A 13,349-nucleotide genomic window follows, 5' to 3' on the forward strand; every position below is an offset into this window, starting at 1 on the left:
AAAAAAAAAAAAAAAAAAAAAAAAAAGGCATTCTGAGGGCCAGCCACATAGCTCAGCAGATTAAAGTGCCTGCTTAGGCAGATGCAGGGGCCAAGGGTTCGATCCCCGCCTGCTGTGCCTGCCCTGCCCCTGGCACACATTGCAACGGAGGGGTTGAAATCAGGCGTGTTGGCACACGCCTGTAATCCTAGCTCTTGGGAGGCTGCAAAACAGGAAGGATCACAAGTCCGATCTGTGTAGTGAGACCCTGTAGACCCTGTACTAAATACCAGAAAAAAAAAAAAAAAAGGCTTTCTGCTATTGAGGAAATTAGCCAGAGGAAAAGGATGGAAACTTGAGAAAAAGTTAGATCAAGGGCATTTTTTTTTCTAATGAAAAGAACAGTTTTTTCTTTTGGATTTGGTATATTTAAGGAAATGACTCATGAAAGGAAACAAAAAAGCAAGGTAAAACTGATATAGCTTCCCATCAATAAAACAGAAATATGATTGTACTTTTTTATGGGACTGCTATAAGAATTTAATCAATAAATATAAAGCTCTTTAGAATGGCATAGTGTGTACTCAACAATGCTGACCTGGTTAGCGGAACCAGAAGATATGAGAGACCTAATTATTCAATTCATACCAAAAGCAAAGAAAAGGGATGTAGGTAAGGTTTGATGGGGCAGGAGAAGAGGTTTTATGCTTAACAACTCAGGGGGAAGAGATCCTATCTAACAGTGAGCAGGCAGGCAGTTAACAGGATAAAACTGATTCATAGCAGAGCCTACTTGGGCTTAAAGTAATAGTCCCACCCTTTATCCAAGGCCCTTTTTTATTATTCTTCCTCTCTCTGAGTTTAATCAATAAAATAATTTCATTTGTCAAAGTGCATCAGGTAAAAAAAAAAAGTCACTCTGTTATCTCAATTTTGCAATCAGAGATGCATATCTTTCTAAATCAACAAGAGGCCCACTGTTTTCAAAACGGACACAGTTATAAAGGCAGACAACTGTGATTTTTATTAATTGGAGCGATCTTACTGTGAATTTTTTTTTTTTTTTTTACTGTGAATTGAAGCTTAATTTTCATTCAATTTTCTGAGTTAAGAGTCACATCATTCATGCCTTTGGCCTGGTTGACTCTATTATGTGCTTGAGGTTTAAAGACAAAACTGTAAATCCGGATAATGCCAGCTGGCTACATGATCAATAATGAACACGAGAAATGCATTGTATATCCTCTTATCCCAGATAAACTGAAAGGGAAAATGTAAAGAAAACAAAATAATTCTTTTTCTTTATGTTTTGAAATTTTAAGCCCTGCTGTCACTGAGATTTTTCTAAAAGATTTTTCCAAGACTGATAAGACTGATTTTGTACTAAAAAAATAGCCCCCACACTGGGGAAATCAATGAGCTAAAGTTCTATAGACTGGTCCATGTCTTCTAAGAGTAGGGGAAAAAAAAGCCCTGATAAAAAGATAGTTTTTTTAGCCAAATTAAATTGTCCACCAAGAAAAGAACAAATTTAACTCTGAGTGATATACTTCAGTGCAAAACACACTATAGCAAGCAAGCCATTTAAAGTCATGAACTCAAAAATTTAAATTTTTTTTTTTCTTTTCTTTTCTTTTTTTTTTTTTTTTTGGCGGTCTCAAAATGCCTTCAGAGCAGGTCTGGTTGGCGCGAGTTTGAACCACAGCTTCCTAGCCTGACTGTTCTGTTAAACAGGCACTTAAACAACTGAGCTAATGGGCAGGCCCCCTAAATGCTTAAACTGTTAGAATGTATGAGCTTCTTCATAGCATTCTTCCAAACCTATTTCATTCCTTTTACTTATTGATGGAGGGGGTTAAATGTTTTTCTTGATTTAACTGTTACCATCAATATCATCTCTATTATATTAGATTTTTGAAAGTCAGAAAGCTGGGACTATTAAAATCTCTTATAACTAAAGCACCTATCACTTGGTTAACACTCAGCATACCAGTGAAGCAGTGCTTTTTAGAAGATCAAGGTGAGATCTTCCAAGGCAATCCTAATCTAAAACCTCATCCTTTTCCTTTTTTTCAAATTTATGAATTTGATTTTTTATTATACAATAAAGGTGTGTATGTCACATATCAATACTGTTCACATCTGATCTCTCTGATCGTGAGCAAATTCAAAAAATGATCCACAATATAGTTAAATCTATCCAGTACACACACAATTATTTTATAGATGTCACAGAAGTGGGGTTTGTACATGTAGGTGACTGGGAGAAGGCCTATACTTTTATTAGTGATGTGTGCTTGAGGAACAGCTGCGTAGTAGATTCCAACTTTTACCTGCTTTCCTTGTTCTACTACTAGACATGGGCATTTCATAGTAAAATTTTCATTTAATAAGTATGTCACTGTTTGTATATAACTTTTGTATTGTTGCATGAGACTACAATGGATTATATAACTTTCAGTATGAATGATTAATTTATAAAGACGGTTTTTAAAAATATTAAATTAAGGGCCAGGGAGATAGTTCAGCAGCTGAAGCATCTGCCTGGTAAGTGCAGGGTCCTGAGTTTGATTCCTGGTACCAGAAAAAAAATTAAAAATTAAGATATCCTTGGTAATTTTTTCCTGGGGAAATATCAACTTGTTTGTAAACCCTCAAGTCTTAAAGGTATTGAATAATCTTATCGATAATAAATTTCTAGGAGCACCAAGATGAAGGAGTGGTGAGTAGCAGAGAAAAAGCCTCTCTGAGTGTTGCCATCCAGACAGTGGAATATAGCAATGTAAGGAAGACAAAAGGAGGGAAGTGGGTCCTCTGGGCCCAGAAAGGATCTGAAGTGTGAGTTGAAACCCACAAGAGAGTGAAGAGAGAAACTTCAACAAAGAAGGAGGAGGTAGGTGACCTTTTCCCTAAGAGGGGACTCACTGCACAAGACAATTCAAATCTGCAGACACATAGTGACTGCTGGCAACCCTCCAGGACTCCAGACAGGCAACGGAGGGCAGCAGGGGATGTGAAGGACTGCACTAGTTGGTGGCAAGTGCTGAGGGCTCAGTTGTTCCATGGGAGAGAGCAACTGGCTCAGTGCAGAACTCAGATCAACTTCTGGCTCCTCCCAGCTGGGCTCAGGCTCAGGGAAGGTGTGCTGACAGCTGCTGGCCGAATGAGCATGGTCTTGGCTAGCAGGTGCAGGCTCACTGAGATTATCCACTCCCCAGCCAAAAAGCTAGTGCTGACCTGTTGGGATAAATCAACATAGATCTGGACTCTGTCTCCACATGTTGTCTGCCAGTAACTGCAGAGACAAACCTGAAAGTGGACTTTTTCTGATTATTCTCTCTTTTTTTTAATTGTGGTTGTTTTGTTGTTTTCTTTTCTCCTTCATTGTTTACTCTTGTTTTTATATGTGTATAAACATGGCTTCTAGCCTGTTTGTGGTTCTTGTTCTGTACTGTTTAATCTCTTCTCTTTTTCCTTCCAGTCCTCTGCACCAGCTTGCCAAAGTTAATGTAATCACCCTTTATCCTTGAGCCTTCTTTCTTTTTTTTTTTTTTTTTTTTTTTTTTTTTTTTTTTTGTGGAACTGGGAATTGAACTCAGACCCTTGTGCTTGCCAGGAAAGCACTTATTTCACTGAGCCATCTCCACGGCATGAGCCTTATTTCTAATTTCTTCCTCATCTTCTACTTCTCTATTTTCTCACCAATCCCTTTTAAATTTTAACCCCTGAGGGAAAGCTGACATATTGAGGACTTATATACTTCATATGATTTCTGGGTTGTTTTATATTTTGTTATATAACAAAAAAAAACCTAGTTCATATACTTAAAGGTGACAAATTAATGACTATCTCAGTTTGTCATTTTCTATGTTTGATACTATTGTTATTGCTGATGGTACCACTTTAGGCAAAGTCACATAATTGTTCTAAATAGCTATTTTTCATGCTATTCTAAGGTTGAGATTGGCTAAGGGTCATAGAAAATACTGTGGCACAGTGTCAAAGAACTGGGGGCTGGACCGAGCAGGCAGCAACCTCTCATCCCCAACAAAGTAAAAAGGTAGGATCTTACAACAGACTTAAAGCCCAAAAACTTGCAATGCCTGGAAGATATCACAGAGAATTAGTAATTTCCTCAGAGTTCTAAATAGTAGCAATAATGCAATCCACCATAGGTAACTTATAAGCATCACCCCAGGAATTAAACTAAAAAAAAAAGGAAAGAAAATAAAATGAGAAGACATTTAAACAAGACTCAACCCTAGATATCCAGTTCACCAAAGACAAACCCAGGAGCCAAAGAGGTGTAACAATCTAAAAGGCACCCACGATCTCTCTGAAGTGGTAATGACAAAGCAACTGCACGAGGCACTAGTAAAAATTTAATCAGAAATAATTTCTCAGGGGCTGGTGAGATGGCTCAGTGGTCTAAAGCACCTACTTAGAACAAGCTTAGCAAAGCACAGGGACCATAGTTCAATCCCCCAGCACCACATGCCAGCCAGCCCCGCCCCCTGGTGGGCTGAGCTGGCCACACACACACACACACACACACACACACAAATAAATAAAAATTAAAAAAAAAAAAAAGAAATAATTTCTCAGATAACTGCAGAGATGACGTCTACAAAGAAAACCTTATTAAGTGACTCTAGATCAGATACAGATTAAAAAAAATAGAAGAGCTTAATAAAATTATGGAAGCTACAAATGCTTAGCATAGGAAAGAAATGGAATCTCTTAAGGCAGATTCAAGCACATATCCAGGAGAACAAAACTTCCACTGAAAGTACCTGTAGCAGATTAAGCCAATGAAAGCACAGGATCTCAGAAATAGAAGAATGGCTTGCAGTTAATGATCATAAAAAGAATGATTTCTTTTTTTTTTTAGATTTCTTAAAAATGGCAAGGGACCATGAGAAATCAATATAGCAGCTGTGAGATGAGACAAAGAAGAATAGCTTAAGATTGATTGGAGTCAATGAAAAAAGCAGGGGATAAAAAATTATTTAAAAAAATGTTGACAGATGTCATGGTAGAAAATTGTTCTGGTAGGGCAAAAAAATATGACATACAGTTAAGTGAGGCATATGAACTCCACTTTGCCATGATCAAAAAAAAAAAAAAAATCTATGGCCAGGCATATCATAGTCAAGATTCCAAAAATTGAACACAAGAATAGAATCTTAAAAGCTGTTAGGGAAAAGAAACAAATTATCTATAAAGGAAAGCCCATCAGAATCACAGCTGACTTCTCAGCACAAATCCTCAAGATAAAGACAGCTTGAAGAGATGTATATCAAGCTCTAGAGGAAAATAATTTTCAACCCTGATTGATGTACCCCACAAAACTATATTCCAAAACTGATGGAGAAATAAGATGCTTCAATGACAAAGAATATCAGGAAATTTCTGACCACCAATCCAGCACTACAAAAGGTTTTGAAGGGCATTCTAGAAAGAGATAATAAGGTCTACAATTGCATGAAACCCAACAGAAGGAATTCACCAGGTAAGGGAAACAATGAAACGGGATGGGAGGAGTGAACAACAAGAAAATAACATGACCAGGATAAGTCAATACACATCAGTTATAACCAACAATGCTAATGGTTTCAATTCACCAATCAAAGACAGACTGGCAGAATGGATCAAGACACAAGACCCAACAATATGCTGTGAACAATAGACACGTTTAAAAAGAAATTCATAGACAATTAAAAAAGAAATTCATAGACAACTTCAAAAGATAGGATGGAAAACAACACTCCATGTGACAGGAACTCAGAAAAAAGCAGAGGTAAATATTTTATTTGTAGATAAAGTGAATTTTAAGCCAAGACTGATTAAGAGAGACAAAAAAGTTCACTATATCCCTTTAAAGGAATAATCCAAGAGGAAGAGATAACAATCTTAAATATCTATGCAACAAATCAGTGCACTCAACTATATAAAAACAAATATTAAGAGACATGAAAAATCAAACAAGTCCTAATACAATTAATTGTAATGGTGGATCTCAATATTCCACTGTCACAAAAGGACAGAACTAGACAAAACATTAAAAAAAAAAAAACAACAGTGAAATATTAGAACTGAACCAAACTTTTGAACAAGTGGACAAGTGGACTTAGATATCTATCTACACAATATTCCACCCCACAACATCAGAATATACACAGTGCAATGAAATGGGACATCAATGGCAAAATAAACCATAAGAACTTCATAAACACATAGAAATTAAATAGCACCCTCCTGAATAATCAATGGTTGACAGATAATATTAAAGAAATTAGACAGTTTCTACAATTAAATGATAATCACAACATTCTGGCACTTATGGAATACAATAAAAGCAGTCCTAAGAGGGAAATTTATAGCAGTGAATACCCATATCAGGAAAAGAGTAAGAGCAAATAAACAACTTAATGGTGAACCTCAAACTTCTAGAAAAAGAGCAGGGAAGCCAAAACTTCATACAAGGGAGGAAATTTCTAAAGATCAGAGCATAGGGGCTGGGAGATGGCTCAGTGGAATAAGCGCTTCCCTGGCAAGCGTAAGGGCCTGAGTTCAATCCCCGGTTCTGAAAAAAAAAAAATAAAAAAATAAAGATCAGAGCAGATATTACTGCATATAAGCCTGAAAAAATACAGAGAATCAATGAATTGAAGAGTTGGTTCTTTGATAGATTAAACAAAATCAACAAACCCTTAGCCAACCTTATCAATAAAGGGAAGAAGACTCAAACCCATGCAATTAGGAATGAAAATGGTGAAATTTTCATTTCACAATGGACCCTGCAGAAATCTAGAAGATCATTCATACCTACTTTGAGAACTCGTATCCTAATAAGATGGAAAATGCAGAAGAAACAGACATATTGCTAGATATATATGCATGACCAAATCTGAATCAAGAAGATATATCATTAAAAAAACCCAGTATCAATAACATTGAAAATGTAATTAAAAACCTATTAACAAAGAAAAGCCCAGGACCTAAAGGATTCCCTGTTGAATTCTACAAGAAATTTTGAGTAGATTTAATAGCACTACTTCTGAAACTTTTTCATCATATTGAAAGAAAAGTGATTCTCCCAGATTCTTTTTTTTCTTTTTTTGTGGTACCAGGGATTGAACTACACTTGACAGGCAAGCGCTTATTCTATTAAGCTATCTCCCCGGGCCCCCAGATTCATTACACTGCTAATAAAACCAGAGAAAGATCCAACTGAAAAAGAGAACTATAGGCCAATTTCCCTAATATACATAGATACAAAAATCCTCAATAAGATATTACAGCAAATCATCAATAAGATTATATACTGTGACCAAGACATCTCAGGGATGCAAGGATGGTTCACCATATGCACACCAATATAATGCGTCATATTAGCAGAGCCACACCAAAAACAACATAATCATCTCAACAGATACAGAAAAAGCTTTTAGGGCCAGGGAGATAGCTCAGTGGAATAAGTGTTTGCCTGGCAAGCTCAAGGTCCTGGGTTCGATCCCTGGTACCACCAAAAAAAAAAAAAAAAAAAAGAAAGAAGCTTTTGACACAGTCCAGCACCCATTCATGATTAAAACCCCTGTAGAATACTGAAATAGATGATCTCTTTCTCAATTTGATAAAAGCCATCCCTGACAAAGCACCATACTAAATGAACAAAAACTAAAAGCTTTCAGGAACAAGACAAGGATGCCCACTGTTTCCATTCTTACTCAACATAGTTCTGGAAAATTTAGCCAGAGCAGTTAGACAAGAGAAAGAAATGAAAGGAAAACTGATAGGAAGAAGTTAAACTATCATTATTTAGACAACATGATACTCTACAAAAAACTCCACTAAAAAACTGACAGATTTAATAAACAAATTCAGGAGCATAGCTAGATACAAAGTCAACACTCAAAAATCAATAGCCTTCCTATACACAAAAAACAAACTCACTAAGAAAGAAATTAGGGAAACAACAGCTTTCACAATAATATCCAAACAAGTGAAACACCTAGGACTTTTTCTACTGAAAGATGTAAAAGCCCTCTAAATTGAAAACTACAGTACTCTGAAAAACAAGACTGAATTGGATATCAGAAAATGGAAAGATATTCCTTGCTCCAGTGTAGGAAGAACCAAAATAGTGAAAATGGCCTACTTCCAAAACTGTTATAGAGATTTAATAGAATTTCAATCAAAATTCCAACAGCACACATCTCACAGAATTAGAGAAAAAAATTTTTAAATTCATTTGGAACCAGAAGAGACCTAGAATAGCAAGAGTAATTCTGGGTAACAAAAGCAAGGCAGGAGGCTTCAAAATCCCTGATTTGAACTTATACTACAAAGCTACTATGATGAAAACAACATGGGCTGGGGAGATAACTCAGCAGTCTAAGCCCAGCCTGGCAAGCACAAGGTCCTAAATTCAATCCCCAGTTCCATGTGCCAGGCTGGCCCAGGGGCCCCGGGGATGCCATGCATGCTGCCCCCAAACCAGGCGTGGTGGCTCAAGCCTGTAATCCCAGAGCTGGGAAGGCTGAGACAGGAGAATCACTATGAGTATGAACTGCACAGTGAGACCCTATATCAACAACAACAAAAAAAATTAAGAAATGAAAACAGCATGATACAATCAAAGAAGAAACAGACTCAAGGATCAGTGAACAGATTAGAAGAAGCAGAAACAACTGTAGACATACTCAGCTAACTTATGGTTGACAAAGGTGTCAAATACATTCACAGGAAGATAACCTTTTTAATAAATGGTGTTGGTAAAACTAGCTTTGCACATGCTGAAGATTAAAATTGGACTCACATCTTTTACCATGCACTAAACTAAATCAAAATGGATCAAAGATCTAAATATTAAAAGACACATTAAATATGCTGGAAGATATAAATAGGGAAAAGTTGAAGACACTGGTGTAGGAAAAGATTTTGTGAATAAAACCCTGATCTTACACAAACTATGACAAAGAATCAACAATTTGGACCTCATTTTATTAAAAAAACTTTTGTATAGCAAGAGAAACCAAAAGAGTGAAGAGACAACCCAAAGTGTAGAAAAAAATGTTTGCTAGCTGTTTCTCAGACAAAGGATTGCCATGTAGAACATATAAAGAACTAAAAAAAGAAAAAGAAAAAGGCCAGCCAGATAGCTCAGTAGAGTAAAGCGCCTGCTTAGGCAGAGCATAGCACCCAGGGTTCAATCCAGTATGCTGTGCTGGCCCCGCCCCCAGGGCACTGATTGAGACTGGGCATGGTGGTGTGAGCCTGTAATCCCAGTGCTTGGGAGGCTGAAAACAGAAGAATCACTATGAGTCCAATCTACGTAGTAAGAACCTGTAGACCTTGTCCAAAATACATTAAAAAAAAAAAAAAAAAAAGAATAAGAAAAAAAAAGCAGACCTCCCAAATTTAAACACCCAATCTAAAAATGGGCAACTGAGATGACTACACACTTCTCAGATAAAGAAATGCAAACAGCAAATAAATATATGAAAAAATGTTCAACATCACTGATGATTTGAAAAATGCAAATTAAGACAACACTAAGATTCCATCTCACCCCAGAAAGAATGGTTATTTTTTAAATTTTTTTATTTTTTTGGTGGAACCGGGTATTAAACTCAGGCTCTTGCTCTTCAACTTGCCAGGGAAGCTCTTATTCTACTGAGCCATATCCCTGGCCCTAAGAATGGTTATTATCAAGAAATCAAACAACAACAAATGCTGGAGTGGCTGTGGGGAAAAACTGGTAGACTGGTACAACTACTGTGGCAATCAATGTGGAGATTCCTTAAAAAACTAGGACTGGTGGTGCCACCTGACCCAGCTATTCCTCTTCTGAATATCTTCCCAGAAGGATTAAAAACATCATACCACAACTACATATGTGCACCCATGTTTATAACAGCATAATTTGTAATAGCTAGATCTTGGAAACAACCCAAATGTTCATAAATGGTGGAATGGATAAAAAAGATGTCTTTTTATACTCAGCCTTAAAGAAGGATAAACTTGAGACTTTTATAGGTAAATGAACATAACTGGAGACCATATTCATAAGTGAAATAAACTAGACACACAGATGTGGACAATATATTGTCTCCCTAGCGTGAGAAGCTCAAAGAGTAAATAAGATCCAAAATGTACACTATTGTAGAATGGGAAAAAACTGTTCAAAAGGAAAAAGAAACTGGGTTAGGGGAAAGGAGGAAAGAAGGAAGGGAAAAGCCAAAAAACCCATATATATATATATATATATATATATATATATATGACATAAATATACAAAATATACAATAAATATATTTAAACATATTTGCATACATACACATATATATTATATATATACACATACACACATACAAGAGAGTTAAGATAGCTACATGACTAATTTCTCTACATTCACTGCAAGGAAAGGTTTGTGCTAATACTGTCTGAACAATTAAATGCCTATATCTTATACTCTAAGTTACTAATTTTAAGGTAACAATATGCAATGTATTAATCATTGCTACTCTATTATCTTGTCTTGAAGTTTCATTTTTTTCTCTTTAAAATAAAATTTAAAAAAATAAATATCATCCCAGCACTCAGGAGGCTAAGTCAGGAGGATCATTGTGAGCTTGAGGCCCACCTTGGTTACAAATGAGTCCAATGCCAGCCTAAACTACATAGTGAAACCCTCTTTCAAAAAAGGCAAGTAAATAAATAACTAAATAAAATTTCTGGGGCTGGTGAGATGGCTCAGTGGTCTAAAGCACCTACTTAGAACAAGCTAAGCCAAGCAAAGCAGAGGGACCGCGGTTCAATCCCCCAGTACCACATACCAGCCAGCCCTGCCCCCTGGTGGGCTGAGCTGGTCACACACACACACACAATAAATAAATAAATAAATAAATAAATAAATAAAATTTCTGAGATAGAAAAACTAATGTAACAGGAGTAAGTACCTGCTGAAACTTATATAAATCATTATACTTTTCATGGAAGTCCAAGCTCAAAAGTTCTTTGTGAAGCCCTTCCAAAAAGTCTTGGCTTTCGATGAAGTTTGGGATCACGCAGTGAGGAAAGGGGTCCATGTCCACGACGATGGCTTCTGTGGAAAGGAAAACATTATGCGTGGCTCTCTTCCCTTCTGTATTTTTGACCACCAAGCAACAGCAGAGAGAACACAAAAGGAGATGGTACTGAATTTTAAGAACTCAACACCTAAGGTCTAACATCTGGGGCAAGAATTATAAGCTCGGCCCTTTATTTACCATGCTACCTTTTAAGTAGAGTGAGCTTAAAATACTAGTTTTTAAGATGAGTAAAGGTAGTATTACTAAATCAAAGTTGTTAGCTAGGGTTGTGATACACACATGTAATTCCAGCACTCAGGAGACTGAGGCAGGAGGATCATGATGAGTTGGAAGCCAGTCTAGCTACATAATCAAATTCATGGTGGAAGAGAGTATGCAATGTTTAATTATTGAAACTGTCCTATCAATTTGATTTGAAACTGTCTCATTGCTATTTGTTTCTCAATAAAATTATGGAGAAAAAAAAAATTCATGGCTATCCTGCACTACATAGTGAGACCCTGTCTCAAAAAATAAATGAAATAAATAAAAAATTCTTGCTCTTTTTAGTTCTTTAGTGTAATCATTATTGAACTAAATGTACATTAGATTTTTTTACTTTTTAAATTAATTATTTATTTGATATAGTTCCTAGTGATCCTAGTTTGACTCCTAGTGATCCTCTTGTCTCTGCCTCCCCAGCGCTGCGATTACAGGTGTGCACCATCACACCCAGTTTCAGGGTGGCATGATGTGCCCAGGGTTCCAGGGCCAGCACGGCATGCAGTACTGGGGATCAAACCCAGTCCCTGACACTTGCTAGGCAAGCGCTTAGACCACCAAGCCATCTTCCCAGTCCACATTAGTTTCCCCTCAAACTAAAATAAGAACAACAAATTAAATGAGAGAAACAACATTGGCTGGCAATTTCTCTTCAAACTACCTTTTCTTTTTCCAAGTTACCAGGGAAGAAGTTACTAAACAGGTTGGCATGAGAGCTTCTAATTCCTTGATTTATTCCAACACTGTACTCATCACCTCTAGCAGGCTAAGTTACTATTTATCTAATACAATCATTATCACATACTGTATGCATCTTACAGATGAGGAAATTAAGTCTTGGAGTGGTGAGAACTTACTCTTTCTTCAAAGTACTTAACAACTAAAAAAAAGGGGGGGAAGGGGGGGAACTTTGGAAGAAAATGTATAACACATTAAGCAGAGATCTCATTCTATGAAGTGATAACTTGAAGCTGAGGCAGGAATCCTTTGACAAACGTTCTTTACTTAGGTCAGCAATGTTATGTCATACAGTGGAACTACACGTACGTCAAGACGTGTAAACTCAAGTAGTTGCTCTGGCTAGGTTATTACGCGATAACTACATAAAAAAAATCACATAAGGGGCCAGTCAAATAGCTCAGCGGATTAAAGCGCCTGCAAGCAGGGGCAAGGGCCAGGGGGTTCGACCCCCCCCCCCATTCACCCAGGCTGTGCTGGCCCAGCCGCCAGAGCGCACTGAGATAGCAATTGAGACTGGGCGTGGTGGCGCAAGCCCATAATCCCAGCTCTTGGGAGGCTGTAAACTGTTGGATCACTACGGGTCCAATCTAGTAGTGAGACCCTGAACACCCTGTAGTTCCCTTCCGTAAAAGAAAAAAGAAAAAAAAATCACGTAAGGCTCTCAAGTATCTGTCTATATGTTGTTTTTCCTTATTCAGAAATGCATTCATTGGCTTCTACATGCTTTGGCCTTTTAATCCCATCCAATATCTTTCTTAAGTAAATGCCATTAATTATCCTTTTTTAAAAAAGAAACTGAAGCTTCAAAAGTTAACTCCACTGCCAAGGATCTCAGATTTCAAGATTCAAACAGTAACTTTTATCCTCTCATAAAAGGCCTACACGTTTTCTTCCATGATTTCCAATTCAAACAATGTAGAAGGAAAGGCGAGGCAGAGGGGTCTGAGGTGGCCAAAGTACTTAAATATCTCGCCTACGGCCCCCCAAAGCTGGGCTCGCGTCCTCAGGCTTTTCCGGCGTGTCCGGATTCCTGCGTAGCGTCCCTCCCGCACAGCACCTGGTTACCGTGACTAAACGTCGTCCTGTGGATCCAGGCCTCGGCTACCTGCTTTTTCAAAGTACTCTCCCTGACAGCTTCCGAAAACTCCGCCATCACCTCCTTCTTTCCTCTTTTGCCCACTCTAGCCGGGCCAGGATCGGCGGGCCGCTTCCCATTCATATCTCCAGGTATAGAACCACGCCACAGCAACCGAGACGTTGTTTTCCTCGCGA

At 37.5% G+C, this 13,349-nt stretch overlaps 1 protein-coding gene across 3 annotated transcripts in view; it reads right to left on the reverse strand.

Annotated features, from left to right (window-relative positions):
- Ogfod1 (2-oxoglutarate and iron dependent oxygenase domain containing 1) overlaps nt 1-13,341 on the reverse strand; it is a 36,727-nt gene extending 23,386 nt beyond the window's left edge. For 2 of the 3 annotated variants that reach the window (XM_004625975.2, XM_023709301.1), the window contains exons 1-2: nt 13,143-13,341; nt 10,944-11,089 (exon numbers count right to left, since the gene is read on the reverse strand). In XM_004625975.2, coding sequence (XP_004626032.1) covers nt 10,944-11,089; nt 13,143-13,296 — 300 coding nt within the window. In that variant the 5' untranslated portion in view covers nt 13,297-13,341. Of the gene's footprint in view, nt 1-10,943; nt 11,090-13,134 lie in introns of all 3 variants that reach the window. The other variant, XM_023709302.1, reaches the window with a different exon arrangement.
- Nucleotides 13,342-13,349: the final 8 nt, after the last annotated feature.

Source organism: Octodon degus, unplaced genomic scaffold (assembly GCF_000260255.1).
Source record: "Octodon degus isolate 3935 unplaced genomic scaffold, OctDeg1.0 scaffold00011, whole genome shotgun sequence".
NCBI lineage: Eukaryota > Metazoa > Chordata > Mammalia > Rodentia > Octodontidae > Octodon > Octodon degus.